Source organism: Topomyia yanbarensis, chromosome 2, assembly GCF_030247195.1.
Source record: "Topomyia yanbarensis strain Yona2022 chromosome 2, ASM3024719v1, whole genome shotgun sequence".
Taxonomy (NCBI): Eukaryota; Metazoa; Arthropoda; class Insecta; order Diptera; family Culicidae; genus Topomyia; species Topomyia yanbarensis.
Window position 1 is genome coordinate 300248619 of NC_080671.1, and position 24633 is coordinate 300273251.

The following is a 24633-nucleotide window of genomic DNA, read 5'->3' on the forward strand; positions in this document are numbered from 1 at the left end:
AAACCGAATGGGATTAATTGGGAATGTTTTCTTTGTGGAACAGTGAGAGGACACTCCAAATAATCTTCTCTTTTAACAGATTTACTCGACATTGCCGACAAGGCACTTTTTTTACTAACGAATATGTGGAAAATTGATAAAAGTGAGCAGTTTAATAAAACCTACCCTAAAATGACGAAGAAAAGCTAAAATTGACCCCAATTGATTGTAGTTGCTGGAGTTTGCTATGAAAAGCACGATTTTAATTTATTTATTGGCATTGGGTAGTTAGTTTTTGAGCAATCTGAAAAATTTAGGGATGGCTTTCAAGCTAATAAAATGTGCAAAAAATCACTTATTTCTAATAATTCTCGAGTACTTTTTCAAATGGACGTAAGTAACAATGAGAGATTCTCTTTGAGGTCTTTCTCTTCGGTTCATTACTCGGCCATTTAAACATTTACTACTCTACTCTTTGCATAATATTGTAGTAAAAACCGTCGGCTTTCGATATGTACTGGAAAATTAGTACAAAGTGTTGTAATGACGTCGTAATAAACGAAAGAAAAAGTAAACAAAGGGAGGCTCTCAATGTTACTTACGTCCATTTGAAAAAGTACTCGAGAATTGCAAAAACTATCAAATGATAACGCTTTTCTTTTTAAGCAAAACGTTAGAGTATGTTTCGAAGATCAATTTAAGCTGAAAATATGGACAAATAAACGAAAACAATATTTTTTCTATTTTGGCCAGAATTTGAAGTTAGTTACGCCTCTGTGCGACGGAAGATTTTGAGTGTGAAAAGATCTGAGACACCACTAGTTAGCAGACATGCATGGACCACTAAATGCATGAACCATAAAAAGTTAAGAAATGGTCAAAGTTAAGCATAAAAACCACCATTGTAACAACAAAACATCCGATTTTTAACAATAAGTGGATTAATTTTTTTATTTTTTATTTATTGATTTCGGTGGTTAAAGCAGTAGTGTATCGTAAACCGGGGTGACTTTGATCATCGGGTGACTTTGATCACTCGAAACTTTTTTCGTAGATCGCTTATTAAACCAGAATAGTCGATCGAATAATTTTAATTTAGAATGATTTTTACTCTAAACATATAAAATACTGATTTGTTATACTTTTTGAGCATATTGTTCGGTATTGGGGTACAAAAACTTCAAAAAACCGAAATTTGACTTTACCTTATTTTTACGAAGCTTCGTAAAGTGTCTATTTTTTATAAAACAAATAAATCTCAGATTTGAGCAAAAGTAATAAATTACAAGCGAGTTTTCATTTTCCTTTAGATTGGGATATGCCAAATTTAGTTTTAAGAGATTGTTTATTTTAAATACATTTTTTTGTAAAACTAGTTGGCAATTATTTTAAATTTTAATCTAAAATTCACAACATTTTTTTATTGTTCAATATTCCAACGTGTTAAAATAGATGAAACTTTTTGTACATAGATAAAGCACTGAAATAAAATGATTTTAGCAGTTTTAAAGGTTTTCAGAATCTTTTATTCTAGTTGGACACAAATTATACGAATTTTTGTTACTCGAATTTTAAGTACGTTGAAATACTTTGTATAATGCCAATTAACATCTATTTAACAATGAGTATCTTTCCAGAATTAGTTTAAGCAAACTGTTAAGGACAACACTGCAGGGCAATCCGAATTAAAGCCCTATGATGTAAGCTGCAACGTGCAAGGAGATGAGATGTCAGTTCGGTTGATAGATGACAGCAAACGTCTTGGAGAGTGAGGAGAAAAATTAGTGAAATCATTATATTGTCACGTTAGGAAGTCGAGGTGGTATAAAGCGAAATTGTAAGTTTTAAGTTGTAGGTTTGGTAGCTGATTATCAATATCATTTATTACATTATGTTCTCTCTTTTCTTATACTAAACATGCTACTTAATCTACTTAAGCTAGCACACTAAATCTAATTAAACTAGGAAACTTAATCTACTTAAACTAAGGCAACGTAAGAGTTGAGGTTAAGGTGGTGATATTGAATTACATGTGGCACACGTTACGAGCAAGAAAAGTGAGTTCTAAGCTTAAATCTAATCTTTTGCAATTAATCCTAATGCACAATTAAAAACCAGGATACGAAGTCATTTGCGGAAAATTGGGATAAAGCTATCTAAAGGAGGAAAGCGAGAAGAAACTTATTGTAAGATACTCCCAATGAATTTATTGAACTAAATTAAAGAGAATAAAATCTTTCAGCTTTGATCCGACTGTAAAGGACGATTTCAAGGAAGTTTCTTTGTTAAAATTCCGAACAAAATCAAAGAATAACTTCGGAACTAACCTCAAATGATGGCGTCAAATTCTTCGAAGGAAGAGGCACCAGCGACATGTCTGGTTTGTAACGGTCCGGAAGAGGACGACTACCACATGGTCAGTTGCAATCAATGCAGACTGTGGGCCCATTTCAAGTGCGCCGGAGTTACGGAGGATATAAAGGATGTGGACTGGCACTGTCAGAAGTGCAGCAAACCAGACGTCCAGCAGTTGCGCGTTCCGAGGCCACAGAAGAAAAGTTCGAAAAAGGCTGGTTCCAAAGCCGAATCAGAGTCTGTTAGAAGTACTGGTTCTATAGTAGATGCTGCCGGTCGACAGCTAGAAGAAGAAGAGCGGGCGAAGGAACGGGCGTTGTGTGAGCAGATGGAAATCCACGCAAAGCGTCTCGAAATGACGAAAAGGTGGAACGCGAAGCAACTACTGCTGGAAAGAGAAATGCGGGAAAGAGAACTTCTATTGGAGCGTGAAATGCAAGGTCTTCGACTGAAGCAGGAACAAGAGTTGCTAGATAAACAATTGGCTGCCGAACGAGAATTCGTAAAAAGAAGGGATGTCATCCGTCAGAAAATTAGATCCAGTCAAAAGCAGATGGAACAGTTTCCGGAGGAAGTAACGCCAGTAGATCCTGCTGTAATCGAAAACGGTAAAGTACAGCTCTGGCTAGATGAACAAAAGTTGAACAATCATCTACTGGGAGATTTTCGAGGGGCCTATCCCAAGACTCAGACGTCTGGTAATAGGGTGACAAATGAGCAGTTCCCAGAGGTACCACCACAGGTAACGGAAGAGCGAGAAAGAGATTCTACTGACTCGGGAAGTGATGCTTACGAGCCGGAGGAACGTAGCAGTATCGCCCGGAATTAAGTGCAGTACGGGCCGGGGTTACCGTTGGTAAAGGTTACCAAGCAACAAATGGCAGCTAGGCAAGCTATCTCTAAGCACCTTCCAACGTTTAGAGGTGAACCTGAAATATGGCCCTTATTCATCAGTAGCTTTGAATATACAACCAAAGCTTGTGGATTCACGAACATAGACAATCTGAAAAGGTTGCAAGATTGTTTGCAGGGAGACGCCCTTGAAGCTGTAAGAAGTAGACTGGTCCTACCGAATGCTGTTCCAGATGTAATTAGGGACCTACGTCATCTATTCGGTAAACCTGAGAAGTTGTTAAAAACCTTGCTGATGAAAGTACGGAATGCTCCAGCTCCAAGAGTCGATCGTTTGCAATCCTTTATCCATTTCGGAATTACAGTGAAGCAATTATGTGACCATTTGGAGGCTGCCAAGCTCCAGGAACACCTAAGCAACCCAATGCTGGTACAGGAACTTGTGGAGAAGTTACCGCCCAGTTACAAATTGGAATGGGTTCGGTTCAAACGTGGCAAGCGCGGCACTCCATTGAGATTATTCACCGATTATATAACGGAGATTGTATCTGACGTGTCGGAGGTTTCCGAATTTTCCGCTTCGTCTTCAAATGAGCCGGCAAACTTCGGTAAAGGGAAATTCAGAAATCGAGAATATCTACACATGCACGATTCTTCTCCCAAAGCTGTGAACGAGTCTTTAGGGAGGAACTTTAATAATCCTTGCTGGTTTTGCAACGGAATGGATGATAAGCTCAGGTCTTGCAACGAATTTAGGAAAATGCATGTTCGAGAGAGGTTGAAGGTTGTAGAAAAATTGAAACTTTGTGGTCTTTGTCTTAATAGTCATGGACACGCGCGCTGCAACTTTAAGCTACGTTGCACGGTTCGAAACTGCGGGGGGAATCACCACACCCTACTGCACAGAAAGGAGGAATCAGTTCAATTGATGGAGGTAGCTTGCAACGCACACAAGAACTTATATCGTTCCGTAATTTTTCGTATGGTTCCAGTCACATTATCTATTGGTGATTTGGTTATTGACACATTAGCATTTTTGGACGAAGGGTCTTCTACAACGTTGGTGGAGGAAACGATTGCCAAGAAATTGAGAGCGAAGGGGGAAGCAGAACCATTGATTGTCTCATGGACCGGAGACATCAGACGTCATGAGAACGAATCACGCAAAATAAAATTAATGCTTTCGGCAAAGGGTTCTAAACAGCAGTTTCCTTTGGAGAATGTTCGTACAGTAGCAGAGCTGGTGCTACCAAAGCAGTGTGTAAAATTTGCGGACGTTTCCAAGCGATATCCCCATCTAGCTGGCTTACCAATCACTGATCATATGTCGGAACCGCCAACAATATTACTTGGTTTGGACAATCTGCACCTTTTTGCGCCGCTAGAATCCCGAGTTGGCCAAGCTGGTGAACCAATTGCCGTGCGTTCTTTGTTAGGCTGGACTATATACGGACCGGAAAAGCTTAAGAAGACCGCTGAAACCTTCCTGAATTTACATTTAATCGAACAAGCAACAAACCAAGAATTACACGACATGCTGCGTGCCCAGTATATTTTGGAAGAGGCTGGTGGTTCATCATTTGTTGTACCGATGTCAGCAGAAGATCAACGAGCCCAACAAATCTTGGAGAAGACAACGATTCGGATTGGAGATCGTTTTCAAACAGGCCTTCTATGGCGAACAGATATTCGCTGTTTCCCTGACAGCTACCCGATGGCTGTGCGACGAATGACGGCACTCGAGCGTAGGCTGGAGAAAGATCCAGCATTGAAAGATAATGTGTGTAAGCAAATAGAGAATTATCAGCTCAAAGGCTACGCACATAAGGCTACGGCGGAAGAGCTATCCGAGACTCCGAAATCTGCTATTTGGTATCTACCACTAAATGTAGTGTTAAACCATCGGAAGCCTGGAAAAGTGCGCCTTGTTTGGGACGCTGCAGCATCTGTCAATGGTATTTCCCTCAATTCAGAACTGATCAAAGGGCCAGATATGCTGGTTGCACTTCCTGGAGTAATATGCCACTTCCGCCAAAAAGCGATTGCATTCGGCGGGGACATAGAAGAAATGTACCATCAAGTTCGCATCCAAGCCGAAGATAAGCAAGCTCAACGTTTTCTTTTTCGGACGAAATCCGATGAACCTCCACAAAAATATGTGATGGACGTTATGACTTTCGGGTCAACTTGTTCACCCTGTTCAGCGCAATTTATAAAAAATACGAATGCGGGTGAGTTTGCTGAACAATACCCGGAAGCAGCGGCAGCAATTGTAGACCGGCATTATGTTGATGATTACTATGATAGCGTGGACACAGTTCAGGAGGCTGTTGAGCGGGCCAAGGCAGTCAGGCATATTCATTCGCAAGGAGGCTTTCGAATTCGAAATTGGATATCGAATTCAAAAATGTTTTTAGAAGAACTTGGCGAGAGGCATGAACCTTCTGCTATATATTTCGCCAGAGACAAGAACATTCAACATGAGCGTGTTCTGGGTATAGTGTGGGAGTCTAACTCGGACATTTTTTCGTTTGCTACCTCGTCGAATGTTGGATTCTACGAACTTCTCGAGAGTGGGGAACGTCCTACAAAAAGGAAAGTACTTAGCTGTGTTATGGCCTTTTTTGATCCATTGGGATTGCTTTCACCGTTTACCGTGCTTGGTAAAATGCTGGTACAAGACCTGTGGAGGACCGGATGTAAATGGGACGACCAAATCGATGATGTTTCGTTCGAAAAGTGGATGCGTTGGTCGAAATATTTATCGAGCATAGAAACATTCAAAGTCCCGCGAAGTTACTTCGGGGATGCGAGAGCAGACGAAGTAGAAGATCTGCAGTTGCACATCTTCACGGATGCTAGTGAGGTAGCTTACGGATGCGTGGCGTATTTCCGAGCAATAGTAAAAGGAAAAATCATGAGTGCTCTGGTTATGAGTCGTTGTAAGGTGGCCCCATTGAAACAGCTTTCAATTCCACGTTTAGAATTGCAAGGAGCAGTTCTAGGCGCTCGTTTAGCGCAGACTGTACGAGAGAATCACGGAATTCACATAGGAAAACAGTTCATTTGGACCGATTCACAGACCGTGCTCTCGTGGATTCGATCTGACCAGCGCAGATATAAACAATTTGTTGGTTTCCGAATAGGGGAAATATTAAGCTTGTCAAAGCTAACGGATTGGCGTTGGATCTCAACAAAACTAAATGTTGCAGATCAATTAACTAAATGGGGTAAATATCCTGAACTATACACTAATAGTCCTTGGGTCCAAGGGCCTTCGGTGATCCATGAGAGAGTTGAAGAGTGGCCGAGAGAGAGCATGCCACCGGCCAATACGACGGAGGAATTGCGCATACATCTTCTTTTACATGACATAGCTGTGCCGGAAGTAGTCATTGATGCTCGACGTTTTTCGAAGTGGACAGTTCTAGTCCGCACCGTAGCCTTAATATATAGGTTCGCATCTAACTGCAGGTAGAAAATGGACGGTTTGCCGATTGAAACAATTAAGGCCACGAAATCCCAAATCAAGATCCGGATGAAATGCAACGTTTGGTTTGTCCACCTACCGCTACAGCAGGAAGAGTACCAGAGAGCGGAACGTTGTCTGTTCAGAATGGCGCAGAAGGACGCTTATATAGACGAGCTCAAGACATTGTTAAAAAATAGGAACCGTCCAGTCTGCCAGTGGCTTACTATCGAAAAATCCAGACCATTATATAAATCAACTCCGCTTCTCGACGATGACGATGTAATACGATTGGAAGGAAGAACCGAGCGTGCAGAATTTCTTCCATTTGATTTGAGATTCCCAATAATCTTACCTGACGACCATGCAATCACGAGACTAATTGTACAAAGTTACCATGAAAAATTTGGTCACGGTTACCGCGAAACTGTGAAAAACGAGTTAAAGCAACGTTTCCATGTACCAAAAATTAATGCTGTGATCCGGAAAATATCTAAATCGTGCGTATGGTGTAAAGTACATCGAAATCGACCACGAATTCCTCGGATGGCTCCGCTACCTGTGCAGCGTCTTATTCCGAATCTTCGCCCTTTTAGTTACGTTGGAGTCGATTATATAGGACCGTTTGAAGTGACAGTTGGACGCCGGTGTGAAAAACGATGGATTGTATTATTTACTTGCTTAGTTATCAGAGCAGTACACTTGGAAGTGGCACACGGGCTTACAACACAAGCTTGTTTAATGGCAATACGTCGGTTCATCTGCCGCCGAGGGCCTCCGTTCGAATTCTTTTCTGACAACGGCACGAATCTGCGTGGAGCTAGTAAGGTGATAACTGAAGCTACCAGTGGTATTGGTTTCGATTGTGCCGAGGAATTTACAAACTCAAGAACTAAGTGGTCGTTTAATCCTCCGGGCGCTCCCCACATGGGGGGTGTGTGGGAGCGTTTAGTTCGATCGGTGAAGGGCGCTCTTGAAGCTCTAGACGATGGAAGACGGTTAACAGATGAAATTTTATGCACATCAATTGTCGAAGCAGAAGACATGGTAAATTCACGTCCTCTAACTTACGTGTCTGAGCAAACAGCAGAGGTAGAAGCACTTACTCCCAACCATTTTTTACGTGGGGTTTCTCCAAACGAACCACTTTCGACACCACCTCCTCCAAACTCGGCGGAAGCTCTTCGGGACGCCTATAAGCGGTCTCAGTTGATAGCGGAGGAAATGTGGAAACGATGGATTAGGGAATACATTCCGTCTGTGAACCAACGACCTAAGTGGTTCGGTGAAACAACTCCCTTGAAAATTGGAGACCTCGTTTACGTGGTTGAAGGCAGCAATAGAAAAGCCTGGTTCCGCGGAATTGTGGAGAAGCCTATAATTTCCGCTGATGGGAGGATTCGTCAGGCATGGGTTCGCACCAAAAGTGGTGTATTCAAGCGGGCTACAGTAAGGCTGGCAGTGTTGGAGGTGAGCAGTGGTAACACTGGATCTGATATAGCATCCGGACCAGAATTACGGGCCGGGGAAATGTTAAGGACAACACTGCAGGGCAATCCGAATTAAAGCCCTATGATGTAAGCTGCAACGTGCAAGGAGATGAGATGTCAGTTCGGTTGATAGATGACAGCAAACGTCTTGGAGAGTGAGGAGAAAAATTAGTGAAATCATTATATTGTCACGTTAGGAAGTCGAGGTGGTATAAAGCGAAATTGTAAGTTTTAAGTTGTAGGTTTGGTAGCTGATTATCAATATCATTTATTACATTATGTTCTCTCTTTTCTTATACTAAACATGCTACTTAATCTACTTAAGCTAGCACACTAAATCTAATTAAACTAGGAAACTTAATCTACTTAAACTAAGGCAACGTAAGAGTTGAGGTTAAGGTGGTGATATTGAATTACATGTGGCACACGTTACGAGCAAGAAAAGTGAGTTCTAAGCTTAAATCTAATCTTTTGCAATTAATCCTAATGCACAATTAAAAACCAGGATACGAAGTCATTTGCGGAAAATTGGGATAAAGCTATCTAAAGGAGGAAAGCGAGAAGAAACTTATTGTAAGATACTCCCAATGAATTTATTGAACTAAATTAAAGAGAATAAAATCTTTCAGCTTTGATCCGACTGTAAAGGACGATTTCAAGGAAGTTTCTTTATGTTGTTTCACAGCACCAGATAATGACTAGAGCTAACGTTCGGTCCTACGAAGCTCCTGACATCAATGCCATCGGAGAAATGTCGATCGTCTATCAAAACTCCAGACGTGCTTCTGAATAGGATAATATCGGGTGAGATACCGTACTTTGTATATCTCGTATATAGGGTAACTTTTATACGGTAATATGATATTGTGAGTTTGTCTTTCGAAGAATTACAACACTGGAGATGTAAAATAATACTTATTATTAACTCTCGAAAATTTTATTAATGATTATGTGCGTGCAGTTTCATCACGGAATGCCGAAAATTTTTCAGTGCCGCATTAAAATTTCGTTTTTTTAAATTGTTCGATTTTTTGGATAAATCTTGTATCGGTTGAATAGCAGTGGTAACACTGGATCTGATATAGCATCCGGACCAGAATTACGGGCCGGGGAAATGTTAAGGACAACACTGCAGGGCAATCCGAATTAAAGCCCTATGATGTAAGCTGCAACGTGCAAGGAGATGAGATGTCAGTTCGGTTGATAGATGACAGCAAACGTCTTGGAGAGTGAGGAGAAAAATTAGTGAAATCATTATATTGTCACGTTAGGAAGTCGAGGTGGTATAAAGCGAAATTGTAAGTTTTAAGTTGTAGGTTTGGTAGCTGATTATCAATATCATTTATTACATTATGTTCTCTCTTTTCTTATACTAAACATGCTACTTAATCTACTTAAGCTAGCACACTAAATCTAATTAAACTAGGAAACTTAATCTACTTAAACTAAGGCAACGTAAGAGTTGAGGTTAAGGTGGTGATATTGAATTACATGTGGCACACGTTACGAGCAAGAAAAGTGAGTTCTAAGCTTAAATCTAATCTTTTGCAATTAATCCTAATGCACAATTAAAAACCAGGATACGAAGTCATTTGCGGAAAATTGGGATAAAGCTATCTAAAGGAGGAAAGCGAGAAGAAACTTATTGTAAGATACTCCCAATGAATTTATTGAACTAAATTAAAGAGAATAAAATCTTTCAGCTTTGATCCGACTGTAAAGGACGATTTCAAGGAAGTTTCTTTGTTAAAATTCCGAACACAAACATTTGAATGAAAAAACATTGACATCAATAACTTAATGTGGGTAAACATGCAGGTTATCAAAGTCACCCCGGAACACGAAAACGGACTTCAACTTGAAATAATTTTTGAAAAAAATAGCTGTAAGCGGACAATTTTAGGTAAAACCATCCAATCTTGTTCTCCATACATCAGTACATGGTTTAAAAATATTAAACTTGAAAAAAATGTGTTGCGTCTAAAAATATGTAATGATTACTTCGAAAAGTGATCAATGTCACCCCGGTTTACGGTAGTTAAACTTCTACAACAAAGTGTTTACTCGAGTTAATCAGTTTTACTTGCAATTATTTACACTGATTTCAAAATCTGTAAACACCCGTTAAATTTTACGTCTACTATATTTATCTTCGAAAATATTCGGAGTTAAACTTTGATACTTTGCGATAATACTCTCAGGTGATATGGCTATTAATTACATAAGAAAAATAAATATTTTTGGGAAGATTTAAATAGCTTCGTTCCCTTAATCAAATAAGGCAATTTAGATTATCTTATTATCTTAGAAATATTGAAATTTGTTCACGAAAAGTAAAATTTGTGTGCATGTTTGGTTTATTATTTTAGTCTAGATGATAGTACACATCGACAGTATTATTTTGTAATTGTTTCTTATAATTTAACAATTTTGAATGCACCAGTAAGGCTCAAAAAGTGTTTAGCAATTCTGCAATCTTGGTGTAGGTAGCACCTCGGCCAAAATTTGAACTAGTTATAGCAATATATCTTTTTACATATACTTGAGTGACTAACCTTGAAAAGTAGTATTCCGCTACACAAACGTTGGAAATTACCTTGAATTGGTATTAATTGATTTGATCAATCTTAGACAAAACACTAATGTGAAAAACCTTTCATTAATATTTAAAAAGCTTGAAATAAATCTGAACGCTAATTTTTAATTGAACATTATATTGCTAATTTCACATTTCCCGCGAATAAAAAAAAATTAAAAGCGCGTAGACTTTTGGCGTGGGGGGAGGGGTTTGGTAAAAGTCTACTAAGTGTACTGGGGGGGGGGGGGGGGAGGGGACGCTCGGCTCTCCTTGTCGGGATTAGATTGACGAATTTTAGAGTGAATGAGAAAGGCAAAAACATTTTTAGCAAATGTTGAAATTTATGCATTTTTTGGTGAGCAGTTCTATGTTTCATAGACATTAAATCAATTTTAACTTCGCTTTCTATTAAATAAAGACCCTTATTACAGTACATCTCTACAAAAGCGAGCTCAATTTGAAAAGAAATCTGAGGATTATGATTGATTACAGAACTCTGGAATTTTCTATTGGAATGTTTTCAAGCAGGAATTTGATATTTGACAACTGTGAAATCAAGACCAATAGATCAGTTACATATCAGGACCCCATTCCGACAATTTATCAAAAATCCTCATGATGTTTACAACAACAGGTTATCAATGTACGGATTAGATAATTGTTATTGTAATATTGAATTAAATCAATCAGCATCAATAAATTTTCAACTTCAATCCATTTTTTTGTGTGGTGAGGGGGGGGGGAGAGTTGTATGATGTTAAACCCCGAAACCCTCTCTTGGTTACGCCGCACAGTGGCGGGTCTTCAAACAAAAGTCGGACAAAACCTCAAATGTTACCTAAATTGGCTGAAAAGCACAATTTAAGCTAATTTTGAGGTGCTGAGCTCATTTTTGATGTCAAAAGTCGTAAAATATTAAATGCATTTTTCCATACAGTGTCATTGAACTTTTCTTATAACTATGATTCCGTTTTCATGATAGATTTTCCGTTACTGTTCACCAATATCAGCAATATCATAAAAAATGAAGAACACTACTTTAAATCCATTGTATAACGTGTTGGTTTACTGTAGATTGTCTAACTATTTTACACAAAACACCATGCGCCTCCATATCAGCAACAAAGCTTCAAAATCTCCTTAAAACTTTTTGCGCACCTAGGCGCAGAACGAGACCATGATATTCGAAAAGTAGAGGTTATTTCCCATAGAATGTATACTATGTGACCGTTCCGAAATGTTTCCGAAATTTGTACAGAATACATTAGTGAAAAAAGTATTTTTGGTCTGACCACCTCAAACATATTTAAACTAAAAAGTCATAGTTCCAAGCAAATTTACCAAATGTATTTTATTCACTAACCAACTTCTTTCGTTCCTCTACACAATGAGACTAGTTGTGCTAAAATCGGACAAAAATCAAAAGAGCAACATGCATTTGAAGTGAACAGAGCAATGGTGGTTTCGGAAATGAAAATCATTAAAAAATCCGGACTTTGCTACGTTTAAACTCTTGTTAAAAATCTTGTTCTTATCCAATTACCATAAAATTTCGAATATACATCACTCAATACATGAGAAATTTGGGAAAAATATAAAATATAAATATTTCAAAAATAAATTTTTGAGGTTTTGGCCAGCCTCCAGCCACTGTGCGCCGTTGCTTGGAGTTATTTACTACGCTTTCATTTTCCGATATGTTTCAGACCGATCCGATGGTTATAAGTTAGAAAAATTGCAGTCAGAAGGTTCGTACAAATGAACATTTTTGCACTGATAAGTTATCAAGTTCCTTCCAGACAACTTGGAAGTGTTCGGTGATTATTTCTAGCGGTTGTAGATAGAAAAATGAAATACAAAATTCGTTTTATCGTAATAATGTTTGGCTTATTTCAATGGATTATTACTATATTGAACAATAAATAGGCGACAAAGAGTAATCCACAAACAACAAGCCATAACTTTTAAAATATTCAAAATAGATATTTGAATTCTTCAGTAAAGTTATTCGCAAAAGTAAGAGCTACAAATTTGCTGAAGGCATCATTTCGATATAATCACTTCCAAGAAAATTTGTGAAAATATCTCACTCATAGGGGGATTAATCAGCAAAAGAATAATACCAAAAGAAAGGGCGTATTGCCTCCATTATATTCTCCGAAGATACTATTGACCTAAAATAAGCCGTTTTGGCGTTAATAATAGATTACATGTTTTTGGTCATATTTCTAGCAAATGGAAATGATAAAAATCTTTCGTCCGCATTTAATGTTAAATATCTCTTTTGATAATAGTCCGATTTCAACAAGCTATAGCTTGTTCGAAAGGTATTCGTATAAGCTGCCTAAAAATATATAAATTGGTAATCTATGTTGTCAATTTCGGCAGATAATTTAAAAAACTGCAAAAAGCGCCATTTTTACACATTCAAACATTCATATCTTGGAAACTAAACATCAGAATCAAAAACAAATTAATAGAGTTCTTACTGTTTGTTTGTTCATTCATTTAAAATTGGTTTGGATAAGATCGGTTCAGACACACACAGAAATTGTCTCAAATCGTCGAGCTGAGTCGATTGGTATATAAGCCTCGGCCCTCCGGGCCTCGGAAAAAATCTTGAAAGTTTGAGCGAATTCTATACATTTCTTTTATAAGAAATGTAAAAAAAATCATAATTTTTTTAACCTTTTCTAAAGACAATCTAGATCAATTTTGGAAAAAAAACAATGTATAAAAAGTGGTTCTGAATACGATTTTGCGCGAAATTCGTCGTTTATGTTGTTTCACAGCACCAGATAATGACTAGAGCTAACGTTCGGTCCTACGAAGCTCCTGACATCAATGCCATCGGAGAAATGTCGATCGTCTATCAAAACTCCAGACGTGCTTCTGAATAGGATAATATCGGGTGAGATACCGTACTTTGTATATCTCGTATATAGGGTAACTTTTATACGGTAATATGATATTGTGAGTTTGTCTTTCGAAGAATTACAACACTGGAGATGTAAAATAATACTTATTATTAACTCTCGAAAATTTTATTAATGATTATGTGCGTGCAGTTTCATCACGGAATGCCGAAAATTTTTCAGTGCCGCATTAAAATTTCGTTTTTTTAAATTGTTCGATTTTTTGGATAAATCTTGTATCGGTTGAATAGCTGGAACCTTTCTGAAGGAATTCTCGATTTCGTCACCGTCAATCCGAACTCGGGTGGGAGGTTCACATTGTCGTCTCTAGAACCTTTTCCTCTAATGTATTTTGTCTTCGAAACGTTGATGGCAATTCCAATCCTGCTGGCTTCAGCTTTCAGTCTTTGAGCATATATTTCATTCAAAATTCAATAGAGATACGAATAGTTTAAATATCGCACGTGGAATGTCTCTTTTGAAAATTTTCATCGTCAAACTTTCCCAGTTAAGCCAAATATTTTTCTGATATAGCCATGAATTTCCTTAATTATAGTGAATACACAGGCTTTGAGTACAATTGAATTAAAATTGAGTTGATGTAGCAGCAGACAAAAAATAGTTTTGTTTTCTCAAACCTTCGCAATTACAATTAACAAATATTTCAGATTGGCAGAAGATCTTATCACACAACTTAGAAATAGATACAGAAATAGCTAGATAGATGCGATAGGGGGGGGGGGCGTGTGAGGAATGGCAAATGATGGTTAATGCAGTGACATTATTTTTATAGGTATATTATTATGATATATTGATTTCTTACATTCTTATCATAAATAATGTAAGTATTGATTTTTGCGCCATAACCAGTATAACCTAAATCTTGTAAAAGAGCCAAATTTTCGCTAGATTTTTGGGCTTCAAACATACAGTTGCTTTCGGGGACGCCACAAGTATAATTATATGAGAAATCTTTTATCTCACTACTAGGTGAACTACTTGTTGATCTGTGTATTGATATACAATCCAAAATTTACCTCATAATTGAACGCAATGCCTAATCCAAGGGATAAATACTAGAACTCACTGTTTCTTTATCAATACATTATTTTGTCTTTGAAGTGAACTTATACATTGATTTTTGAGAAATAGTTAATTTATTACAAAGGTAATTCACAAAATGTTCTCAACATCGAGTTCCTTGAATCACGTAGATGTGTTTTCATACCCCGATATTCAAAATCGGTTTAGTTTTGCCCCTAAAACACCAGTAAAGCAATAGTCTGTATGAAACAATCTCATTTTAGTTAGACTAACAGCACCGGAGCGTGGGTAATAGCGATTTGCTAACCGCCGTCATAACACGACACCGCACCGGCGGTTCGTAAACAGGTTGGGAAATGGAAACTTATCATTTCGGTTTATAGCGAGTGCGTATATTTGATAACCTCTTCCAACTGACGCCAACGTTGCTATTCGTAGAAAGGAAGCAAAGCAAAGGAAAATGTAAAGAATAGGGTCTCGTGATGATTGAATTAAATAACACTTATTTAAAGTTTACTGAAATTACAGAATTATTGAAATTAAAGTTTATTGTTGTTTTAATGAAAATATATTTTCAAACCTTGATTCACACCAATTATTTTGTCGTTTGATGCAATGAACAGTATTTCTCGAGTACTTTTTCAAATGGACGTAAGTAACAATGAGAGATTCTCTTTGAGGTCTTTCTCTTCTGTTGATTACTCGGCCATTTCAACATTTACTACTCTACTCTTTGCATAATATTGTAGTAAAAACCGTCGGCTTTCGATATGTACTGGAAAATTAGTACAGTGTTGTAATGACGTCGTAATAAACGAAAGAGAAAGTAAACAAAGAGAGGCTCTCAATGTTACTTACGTCCATTTGAAAAAGTACTCGAGATTTGTTTGAATTCAATAACACATATTTATGATCATGCTGTATGTTTACTGCGTGAAAGTAAAAATGAGTGCATCGAAGCAACTTGGATTGAACTGGAAGATGTAGCATTATGTCAAGCTGTCATGATGTGTCCCAGGATCAGATTGATGGGTCAAATCAAAAAACCAAAAATCTGCAAGGACTGTATGAGGAAAAGCTGCGAATAAATGGAACTGTGGAAAGTAAGATTCAAAAAGAAAGACAATGCATGAATTTTTCTTGTGCAAAAGTCTTTAATTAAGGTACAGTAGTAAGTGGAAGATAACGAAGATAATGATTTGCCAAACACTCTGCAGCGCTTGGTTCAGAAAAAATACCTAAAAAGAACTTGGACGGACACAGATCACACCTGTTACATCGTCACCATTTGGTTTCAGGCGGTGGTTCATCATATTTTCGGGGGATAATATGGTGTTGTGGTGTATAGTGAAATGTATGGCGCCCTAATGTGTTGACTAAAAACCATTGTTTTCACTGTACTAAAACAGTAGTTTAACAATAATTTATACTACAGTCTAATATAACATTACAATACAAAATAAATAAATTCTAACCTTTCTCCATAAAATTTCAAAATTCACTTATTTTGTGAAAAAGGAGATGGCAGGGTTGGACGGTAGTACTTAGCATTATAAAAATTGATATTTTTAATGCATTTGAACATTTCTTATATTGCTCATAGAAACAGAAACACGAAATGTTATTAACTATATAATTTATTGTTGGACAATAAAATTGATTGCTGCAAGAAATTTTATTACAAATTTACTAGAAGAATTCCACGTCGAATAATGTAGAAATATTCTATGATTCAAGAATAATTACTTTTGTTAATTCGTTTCAATAGTTTTTGACTTACTTCGAGAATTTTATCCAAACTATTGATACATGGATGTGGATTTGATGACCAATTTGGTAAGCAGCAAACGTCACGATCAAAAATGTTCGAACGTTCGACTGTTTAATCTCCCTATGATTATGACTTGTGTCAGGCCATGGTAAACGCCGGAGGATCCTTTGTCTCGGTCTAAGCGCAGACAAACAGACATAACAGACCGATTTGAGAAGTACATCGACCACATTCAAAAGAGCACATTACATTACACTACATTACATTACGCTACCTACTGTCGCTTCAGCTCATCGCATCGTAAAAAGCGATGCATTTAACAGGCGAAGCTCTAATAGAATTTCAAATTGTTGTCATTTGCCATACTGATAAATTGGAATCAAATTTACAATTTTAAACAGTAAGTGATAATTTGATTCCAGCTTTGGAATTACCGTATCGATGACAAAATGTTGGATTAAATTAATACATTATATCAATTTGCCACAAATTCGTTTGTACCAATTTGCCCCAGGGTACGCACTTAATGTTTATTTCTTGAAGTAGATGTAGTTGTAGTTGTAGTTAGTATTCCATCTCCAGTGATACAACCGATTCTAATTGGAAATGGTTGTGTTATTGGCGCCGGAATACTACAAGTTAAGCTCAGCCGGAATGTTGGATGGTTCTTATTCGCATTCTGGTTTCAGAGACAAATTCTAGTTAGAATCGGTTTTTTTCAATGGATCCGGAATATGGACTAAAACCAGCCAGAATTCCGGCTCATTTCCGATTGAACTTTACTGGGTGTACGCAAGATCCGTATACCGATTACTGGAAGTCAGTTGGCCGATAGTAGCGCCGGCTAGCGGCTAGTTGCTGCTTGCTGATGTACGGAGAAACTATTGTTGGCTCAGCGCAGTTCACAGCTGTCACGAAAGAGATGACAATACTCCTTTTGTTCACGAGCACTAGAGGTGTTTGGTGAATATTGGTTTGGAACTCCCCCTCAACGTGAATTTTGATAATTGTTTTTTAAGCACAAAGCTCGGATCTACATTGGGAACGTGTCATTTGAGCCAACCACTACTGATTCCTGATTCTAGTTCTAAGTTAGACGAGACGTGATGACTATATCAACATACTCAGTGTATCAACCTCGGAAAACAACGCAATTTACTTCAGCAAGTTAATATCATTATTGAAGCCACGCATTGCTACCACTTCATTATTTTTGTTTTACTGTATACTATTCTGCCCAAGTTGTACAGTAATGTTTCCATTTCGAGTGGGTACAGTCCAGCGTACCAAGTATTCCTGAATAAGCCCACTATTCTTCGATTCAAAATCACCTTTGAACATTCTTAAAACGCAGATATATTTACCAAACTATACTCGCTGCAATATTACCACAGATGACGGTCATTTGGGCTAAAAATTTATATAAAAATCTGTCCAAACATCTATTATCTGGGGTATAGCAGGATTCTCACATAGATTAAGGCGCAAATTTTCTTCCATCCGAATATATTTGACTGTGGCGTCCGAAGGACGTATGTCAGATCGCTTTCGCATAATTTAGTAAAACCCAGCTTTCTCTGGCTTTTCAATATAGTATTATCTTCTCTTCAAAGGCTTCTAAGTACAAAAAAACGAGTCTTCGAAAACGATCGTTCGTAAAAACTGGTTCCGCAAAACAATCGTTGAATGGCCGAAAAGCTTCTTCCACCGCAAGTCTGTTCGTAATATCTAGGATGAAATCTTCTTCATTGCACTCCTGATTCGGAACCTAGTTCGGAACCGTCGTAGTATGTGCTTTGGACAATAACTGACGGGCAAACATTAGTTCATAGAAATCTATGAATTCTCATAATTATTATTACATAGAAAATTAGACAGGCAATGTCGCCCACTAAAACACTGCATTAGGCCAATTGTAGCAGGCCGTGATTCTAAATGTGATATCCATTGTACGGTTCAGGTATGTGCGGGCGTAGGGACTCGCGATTGCGTGTATCATCGCGAAGAACTCGAGCATTTGTAGTTAACGAGTTCGATCGCGTGTGCGTTTGTATGTCGCGTGTGCTAACGTTTATGTAACTTCGCGTGTATAAATTCTATTTTATAACCATGTGCCTTTCGCATATTCGCGTGTGTTCTTGGATAATCGCGCGCGGACCGTGAGTCTAATGCTTAATTTTTTGGTGTACTGCTAAGATGCTAAAAGAGTGTGAGATTTTCCATATCACTAGAGTGCCCGGTGATGTTGCCATGGAACGTGTTGTCTAGTGGATATGTGCTTTATTTATTTTTTTGGTCCTACTGAATGTATGGACCTAAGTTATTAGGACAGAGAGTAATGGTTTCCGGACGTGACCGATTCATGAGCGCGCGAAAACGGACGTTTGTAGGTTCGTGTTTGAGACAGCGTTTGAAACTTCGCGAGTGCTAAAACGTTCTCCTTATTACCGGGGTGTTATTAACCCATTATTGCCCAACTTATTTTCCAGGCGCACCACAAATGGAGTTTTCCGATTGGAAAAAAATGATGTTGTCATTCCAGTGAAATTAGTTTTCTACTAAAAGTAGCTGATATAATAAGGAACAACCAGTGAAAATTTCAGATTGATCGATAAATTGGTTCCTGAGATATCGTGGTCGCCGCGAATGAACTTGTCAACAAAATACAACTCCGAGATAATCGAGTTTTACTGTCGGTGCAGCGAGTCAACGGTCTAGCGTATCAAACACTACGCACCGCCTACGAGTGGTCAATGGGTAGGGGTCTATGAATCGCTGTAACTCAAGTTTTAGTATTCCAATCTTAATGAAATTTTGAGAAAATTTTCCTCAGCGTTTGTAGTTTGAGAATATCTAATTTACAAAAATTCGATTTTTTTCATCATGAGAAAAATGTGTAACCCCTTAAGGGAAAATTGAATAAAAACAAAACATAAACCCGGTTTAACCACTCTAACTTCTCTAAACGGATTCTGTGAGAGTATATGAACAATATTAACTCATTGATAATGCCTGTTCTGCGTTATTGCTTAAGTAATAGGAGTTATTCTTAGCACCTACTATATATAGTAGGTTGGGCAATAATGGGTTAAGTTTGCGCGATCGCGAACGTAGGTGTGCGTTGTTAATCGCGAAGGGCTTAAGCGTTCGTACGTTAACGTGTTTGTCACGTGTGCTCGCGTTCATGTGACTTCGCGTGTACAAGACTGGATTTTGTAATCGTGTGGCATTTCCTATATACGCGTGCGTTTTTGGTTGGTCACACGGACCTTCATTCTGATAGTTAGTTTTTGGTGTACAATTCACATTCTGACAGGGAGTAAGTTACCCCATATCACTAGAGTCCTCGGTCAAGTCGCCATGTAACGTGGTGTCCAGTGGATATGAGAGCTTTCTTTTTTTAATTGATTCAATTGAAGGCATGGACCTAGTCTGCTGATATCAACGATAGAAATATCCGGAAGTGACCGATTCATAATCGTGCGAGTGCGGGAGTTTTTAGGTTCAGTTAGGTTTTAGGTTTTTCGTGCGAGTGCGGGAGTTTTTAGGTAGGAGCTGAGACATTCACTTTATCACTGGGATGCCATCATGTGTACTGGATCGCGGTTGTAGGTGCCGGGGATGATCGCGAAGGGCTCAAGCATTTGTATATTAACGTGTTTGTCACGTGTATGTGACTTCGCGTGTATAACTTCGATTTTATAATGACGTAGTGTGTATTTTTGTTTGATCGCGCACGGACCGTTAATATGAAGCTTAATTTTTAGTGTATGGTACAGATGGTAGTTCGTTTCCCTACATCACTTGAGTTCCAGGTCATGTCACCATGGAACGTGTTGTTTAGTGAATATGAGCGTCACTTTTTTGATTGGTTCAACTGAAGGCATTAGTCCAGACTGGTAGAACTTTCGGACGTGACCGTTTCATGATCGCGCGACTGGTGGGTTAATGTTTGAGACCGCGTTTGGAAGTTTAAAGATGCCACGTTTACTTAACTACCGGGGTGTTTTTATGTAGGCGAAATCGCGGGTGTAAGTATATGTGGATTATTGCAATTGCATGGTCGCGTTTGTGGCCAGATTTGTGTTATCGCGAAGGCCACGAGCGTTAGGTACAGTATAGATACAGTATAGAGTATAGATAACGTATAGTAGAGATATACTAATAAAAGGAATCAAAACATGCCGAATAAAAAAAGATGCAAAGAGCTTGACTAGAAGTGTATAAATTGAACAATACTATGTTGGTATACATAAAGAATGGAAAATCAAACTTGTAGATGTACAAAAGAAACAGACTAATGAAGTAGAATAGAAAAACATATGTAACATGCAATCAAACTCGTCTAAATGCAGCAAATGTTGTATATTTATCATCAATGACAATTGCATGCTATTAGACTTTCATCATGCTATGCTGGCCGGGAATGGATGACTCGCGTGCGTCGGTAAATTTATTTTACCCTAATTTATCCAACCCGATTTTTCCGAATGAATGGAACCAAATGCTCAGATTGATCACCAGAAGTATTAACCACAATTCTATCATATACGTCAGTTCTGCATCCATTCCCTGACCCAACTGTCACAAATACTCAGACAAATACATACATAGATAGACATACGACTAGCACATAACAGTTGTATACTAGTACGAAAAACTACGATTATCACAAAGCTACAACTAATAGGATTCTACTTACTCTACTTTATTAAATTAATTTAATAATTAAATTAATTTAATTGGTATATGCACGATGACGAAGTCGAAGAACAATATTTGCAAACACGGCACACAGCAAAAGTCAATCTACGTCGATCCGCCAGTCGGCCACGACACCGCGCATAGACCAGTGGTTTAGCGTTGGTATGCGCAGGTGCAGAGTATGAAGCAACATAAAACATAAAAAAGGCGCATAGGCCCTCTCGGTCTCCTCGATGCACCACTATCGAGGCGTAATGCAATACGCATCTTAAAGCAATTGATGCTTGATGATGTTTGCAATTCCGTCAAACCCCTAAACCTTGGGGAGGGACATAGAAAATTTTAACATATTTGAACAAAAAATGTCTTATTGAATTCAATTATATAATGTTTATTGCTTCAATCGGCAAAAAATAATGGTACGAAATTTTTTTGCATTCAAACAATAATTAACTTTTAATCTCTATAAACATTTCCAGTTTGAATAATTTTGCAATCATTTCAATAAAATAATTTTTGGAGAAGAGAACGATATTTGTTACTGAAATGATTTTATTGAATTCAATAAATAAATGTATTTTCTTTCTAGCTATATTTTTTCACTGAATTAAATCCATATAATTAAAAAAAAATTAAAAAAAACTTTATTGCATGATTGCAAAAAAATGTAACGTAACTATAATAACAACTACCGGTGTGAAAACAGATTATTATTTTGGCAACCTATTTACCAACGACCGGTGCGAAAAACATATTATTATCGTTTAGCGTAATCAAAATACACACGCATTTGCTTACGCACCGGTGCTGATAGTCTTAGTGGAAATTGGTAAGTAAGGACTAAAAATAAAAAATGTCCAATATCTCCGCCGCTCGTGCACGGATTTAGACAATCTATAGCTTGTTAGAAAGGTATTTTTACAAGGTGTCCAATAATGTATTGTTTGAAAAATATATTGTTTTCAAAAAACCTGCTGCGTTTTGACAAAATCGCCCATATCTCAGAAAGTAAACAACATATCGAAAATCAAAAATAATAGAGTCAAATTGCAACGTTAGGCCTTTCATTTGAAACTAATTTCATTAAGATTGGTTCAGCCATTGCTGAGATAATTACATGACATTTTGTACATACACACATACAGACATTGTCTCAATTTGTCAAGCTGAATCGATTGGTATATGAGACTCGGCCCTCCGGGCCTCGGAAATTTTTTTCAAAGTTTGAGCGAATCCTATACATTTCTTTTGTAAGAAATGTAAAAAGCTGAAAATTTCAGTATTTTATCTATCTGCAACATATAAACCCTTAAGTATACCAATTAATTGGTATACTAATTGGAATAGGTTCGCCAAATTTTGGAAGAAGTCTATAAAATAACCCCTTGAAAGCTACCTAAAAATTGTTGTAGTTCGATGCAATAAAAAATCCCCAAAATGAAATGTGAATAATACATACAATAAAGACCCATTTTTATCAATCTCATGGTGTATTTTAGGCTGACAAAATGGGGACATTGACTAAATAGGGCAATTTTTTTTCTTTATAATAAACTGAAGCTGTTAAAATATTCTTCCCGTCCCTTGATGTAGTCTGATAACTATTTCTGATTATGATGAACTTTTTATTTTTGCATATTTCCATCTTCATGATAAGGAAAACATGAGCAAGAAAGAATTTACTCGAATTCAGTCTTGTTCGTCTGCTAGAGCCCATCAAACATATGTTCATATTCGGCTGATAAAATCGGGGTTTCAATGTATTATAATAGATATTCAGCACTCGAAGAAGTTTCTTGTGAACGAGTGTAGAACGACTTTGTTTTTACTTACTTGAAGTCAGCGGCGTAGCCAGAAATTCGGTTTGGTGGGGGTTTGGTGAAAATCGATCTTACTGTCCAAACGGTATATTGTTGTTTTGCGGAATTTTAAAAATGTAAAACTAACTTAGTACGTTGATTTCATGAAACTATACTGTTATCAGTCATTTTTACATTTCAAATTATTCCGGAGCACTAGGAATAGAAGCGGTGCGTTTTGCACCGGTGGGGTGTATTATACTCGTATTATACCTTCTAGTGGGATGGGAACGAATGCCCTTTTTTGTATGGTAAACCACAAAAAAATACTTACTTAACCGTCATTCATTTTATAGCAGCAACGGGCGCAAATATTTTGAAACAGTATATCTCAGTCTTATGGAATCCCACGACAAAAATATCTTTCTTATGCGTTTGTGTGGTTGTGGATTTTTGATCAGCGATCCTCTTCAATTTCGTAACTTCCATGTTGTTTTTTGTTCACTCCAGATAATCTCACGCCTAGTATCTACGCACAACATCGATGCTAGCTATATAACTCAACGAGAAAAAAAAAGAAATGATGTTGAAAATAATAATATTGTTTTATTATTGCAAATACTAATGAAATCAATTAAAATATATTGATATATAGTTGATTGTCGGCTCAAGATAGCCGATAGGTAAAAGTATACCTACAAAACTGTTTAAAAAGAACTAAAAACCTTCCGGCCTCCCCAAGAAATAAAGAATGGTATTTTAAGAAAGGCAATGCAATATTTGGACTACATTTTTCTAAATTGTCATTGCGAAATGTTGAAAATTGGATGTGTGACAGTGAATCTTCGAGGACACCTCGACAAAAACGCAATGTACATCAGATCTCTAAATCTAAATTTTGCGCAGTTCTTTTTCAAATTATCCCCCAGGTAGCTTCGAGAGCTCTTTACAAAATTATAATAATTACTTTTACAGTGAAATGTTAACAATAACTTTTTTAGCGAAAATCGGAGTCCACAATATACAATAAACTCGAAAATCGAGAAAAAGAAAAAAAAGCTGCTATTATTACCTGGGGAATCAGGCGTACAAACACAGAGTAAGATTCCAAAACGTATGGTCCTGTAGATTTTGAGTTATAATTTACAGGGTGCTTTTTAACGTTTTATATTTTTTTTTTTTTACTTTTAAACGATATTTAATTAGCTAGAGGTTACTAGGTATGGAAAGTTATGAAAATTTAGAGCCATATTGAAAGCAAGGATGTGAAATATACAGATCGGCCAATTATAAGTGGCAGAGTCGTAAGAAACAGGCTTAAAATCTTACGGGCTAATATTTTGTCTCCTGCTGGCCGGAGTCGAGCTTAGGCAGCATTACTGAATTGCTCAAGTCTAACAACATGTCTCACGGTTCGGTTCTCATGGTAAAGAGGAACAAGTCTGGCTTTGCCGTTAGACCTGTTGGTAGACTTGAGCACTATACTTATGTAATATTGGGGGAACTGGGACAATTCGGTCCTAGTAAGGGTTTATGAGCTATAGAAGTGGAACGTGCTAACCGATTCACAAATAAATATTTTTTTTCCTGGAAGACTGATCATTTGCGCACTCCAAGGCAACTTTTTCCGATCTTTTATAGTATTGTGTACAAATGGCTCTGCGCAAAATACATGAA

At 37.5% G+C, this 24633-nt stretch overlaps 1 protein-coding gene across 1 annotated transcript; it reads left to right on the top strand.

Annotated features, from left to right (window-relative positions):
• Nucleotides 1-2314: 2314 nt before the first annotated feature.
• LOC131680483 (uncharacterized) lies at nt 2315-3163 on the top strand. The gene has a single exon (XM_058961192.1). The coding sequence runs from the start codon at nt 2315-2317 to the stop codon at nt 3161-3163; it is 849 nt and encodes a 282-aa protein (XP_058817175.1).
• Nucleotides 3164-24633: the final 21470 nt, after the last annotated feature.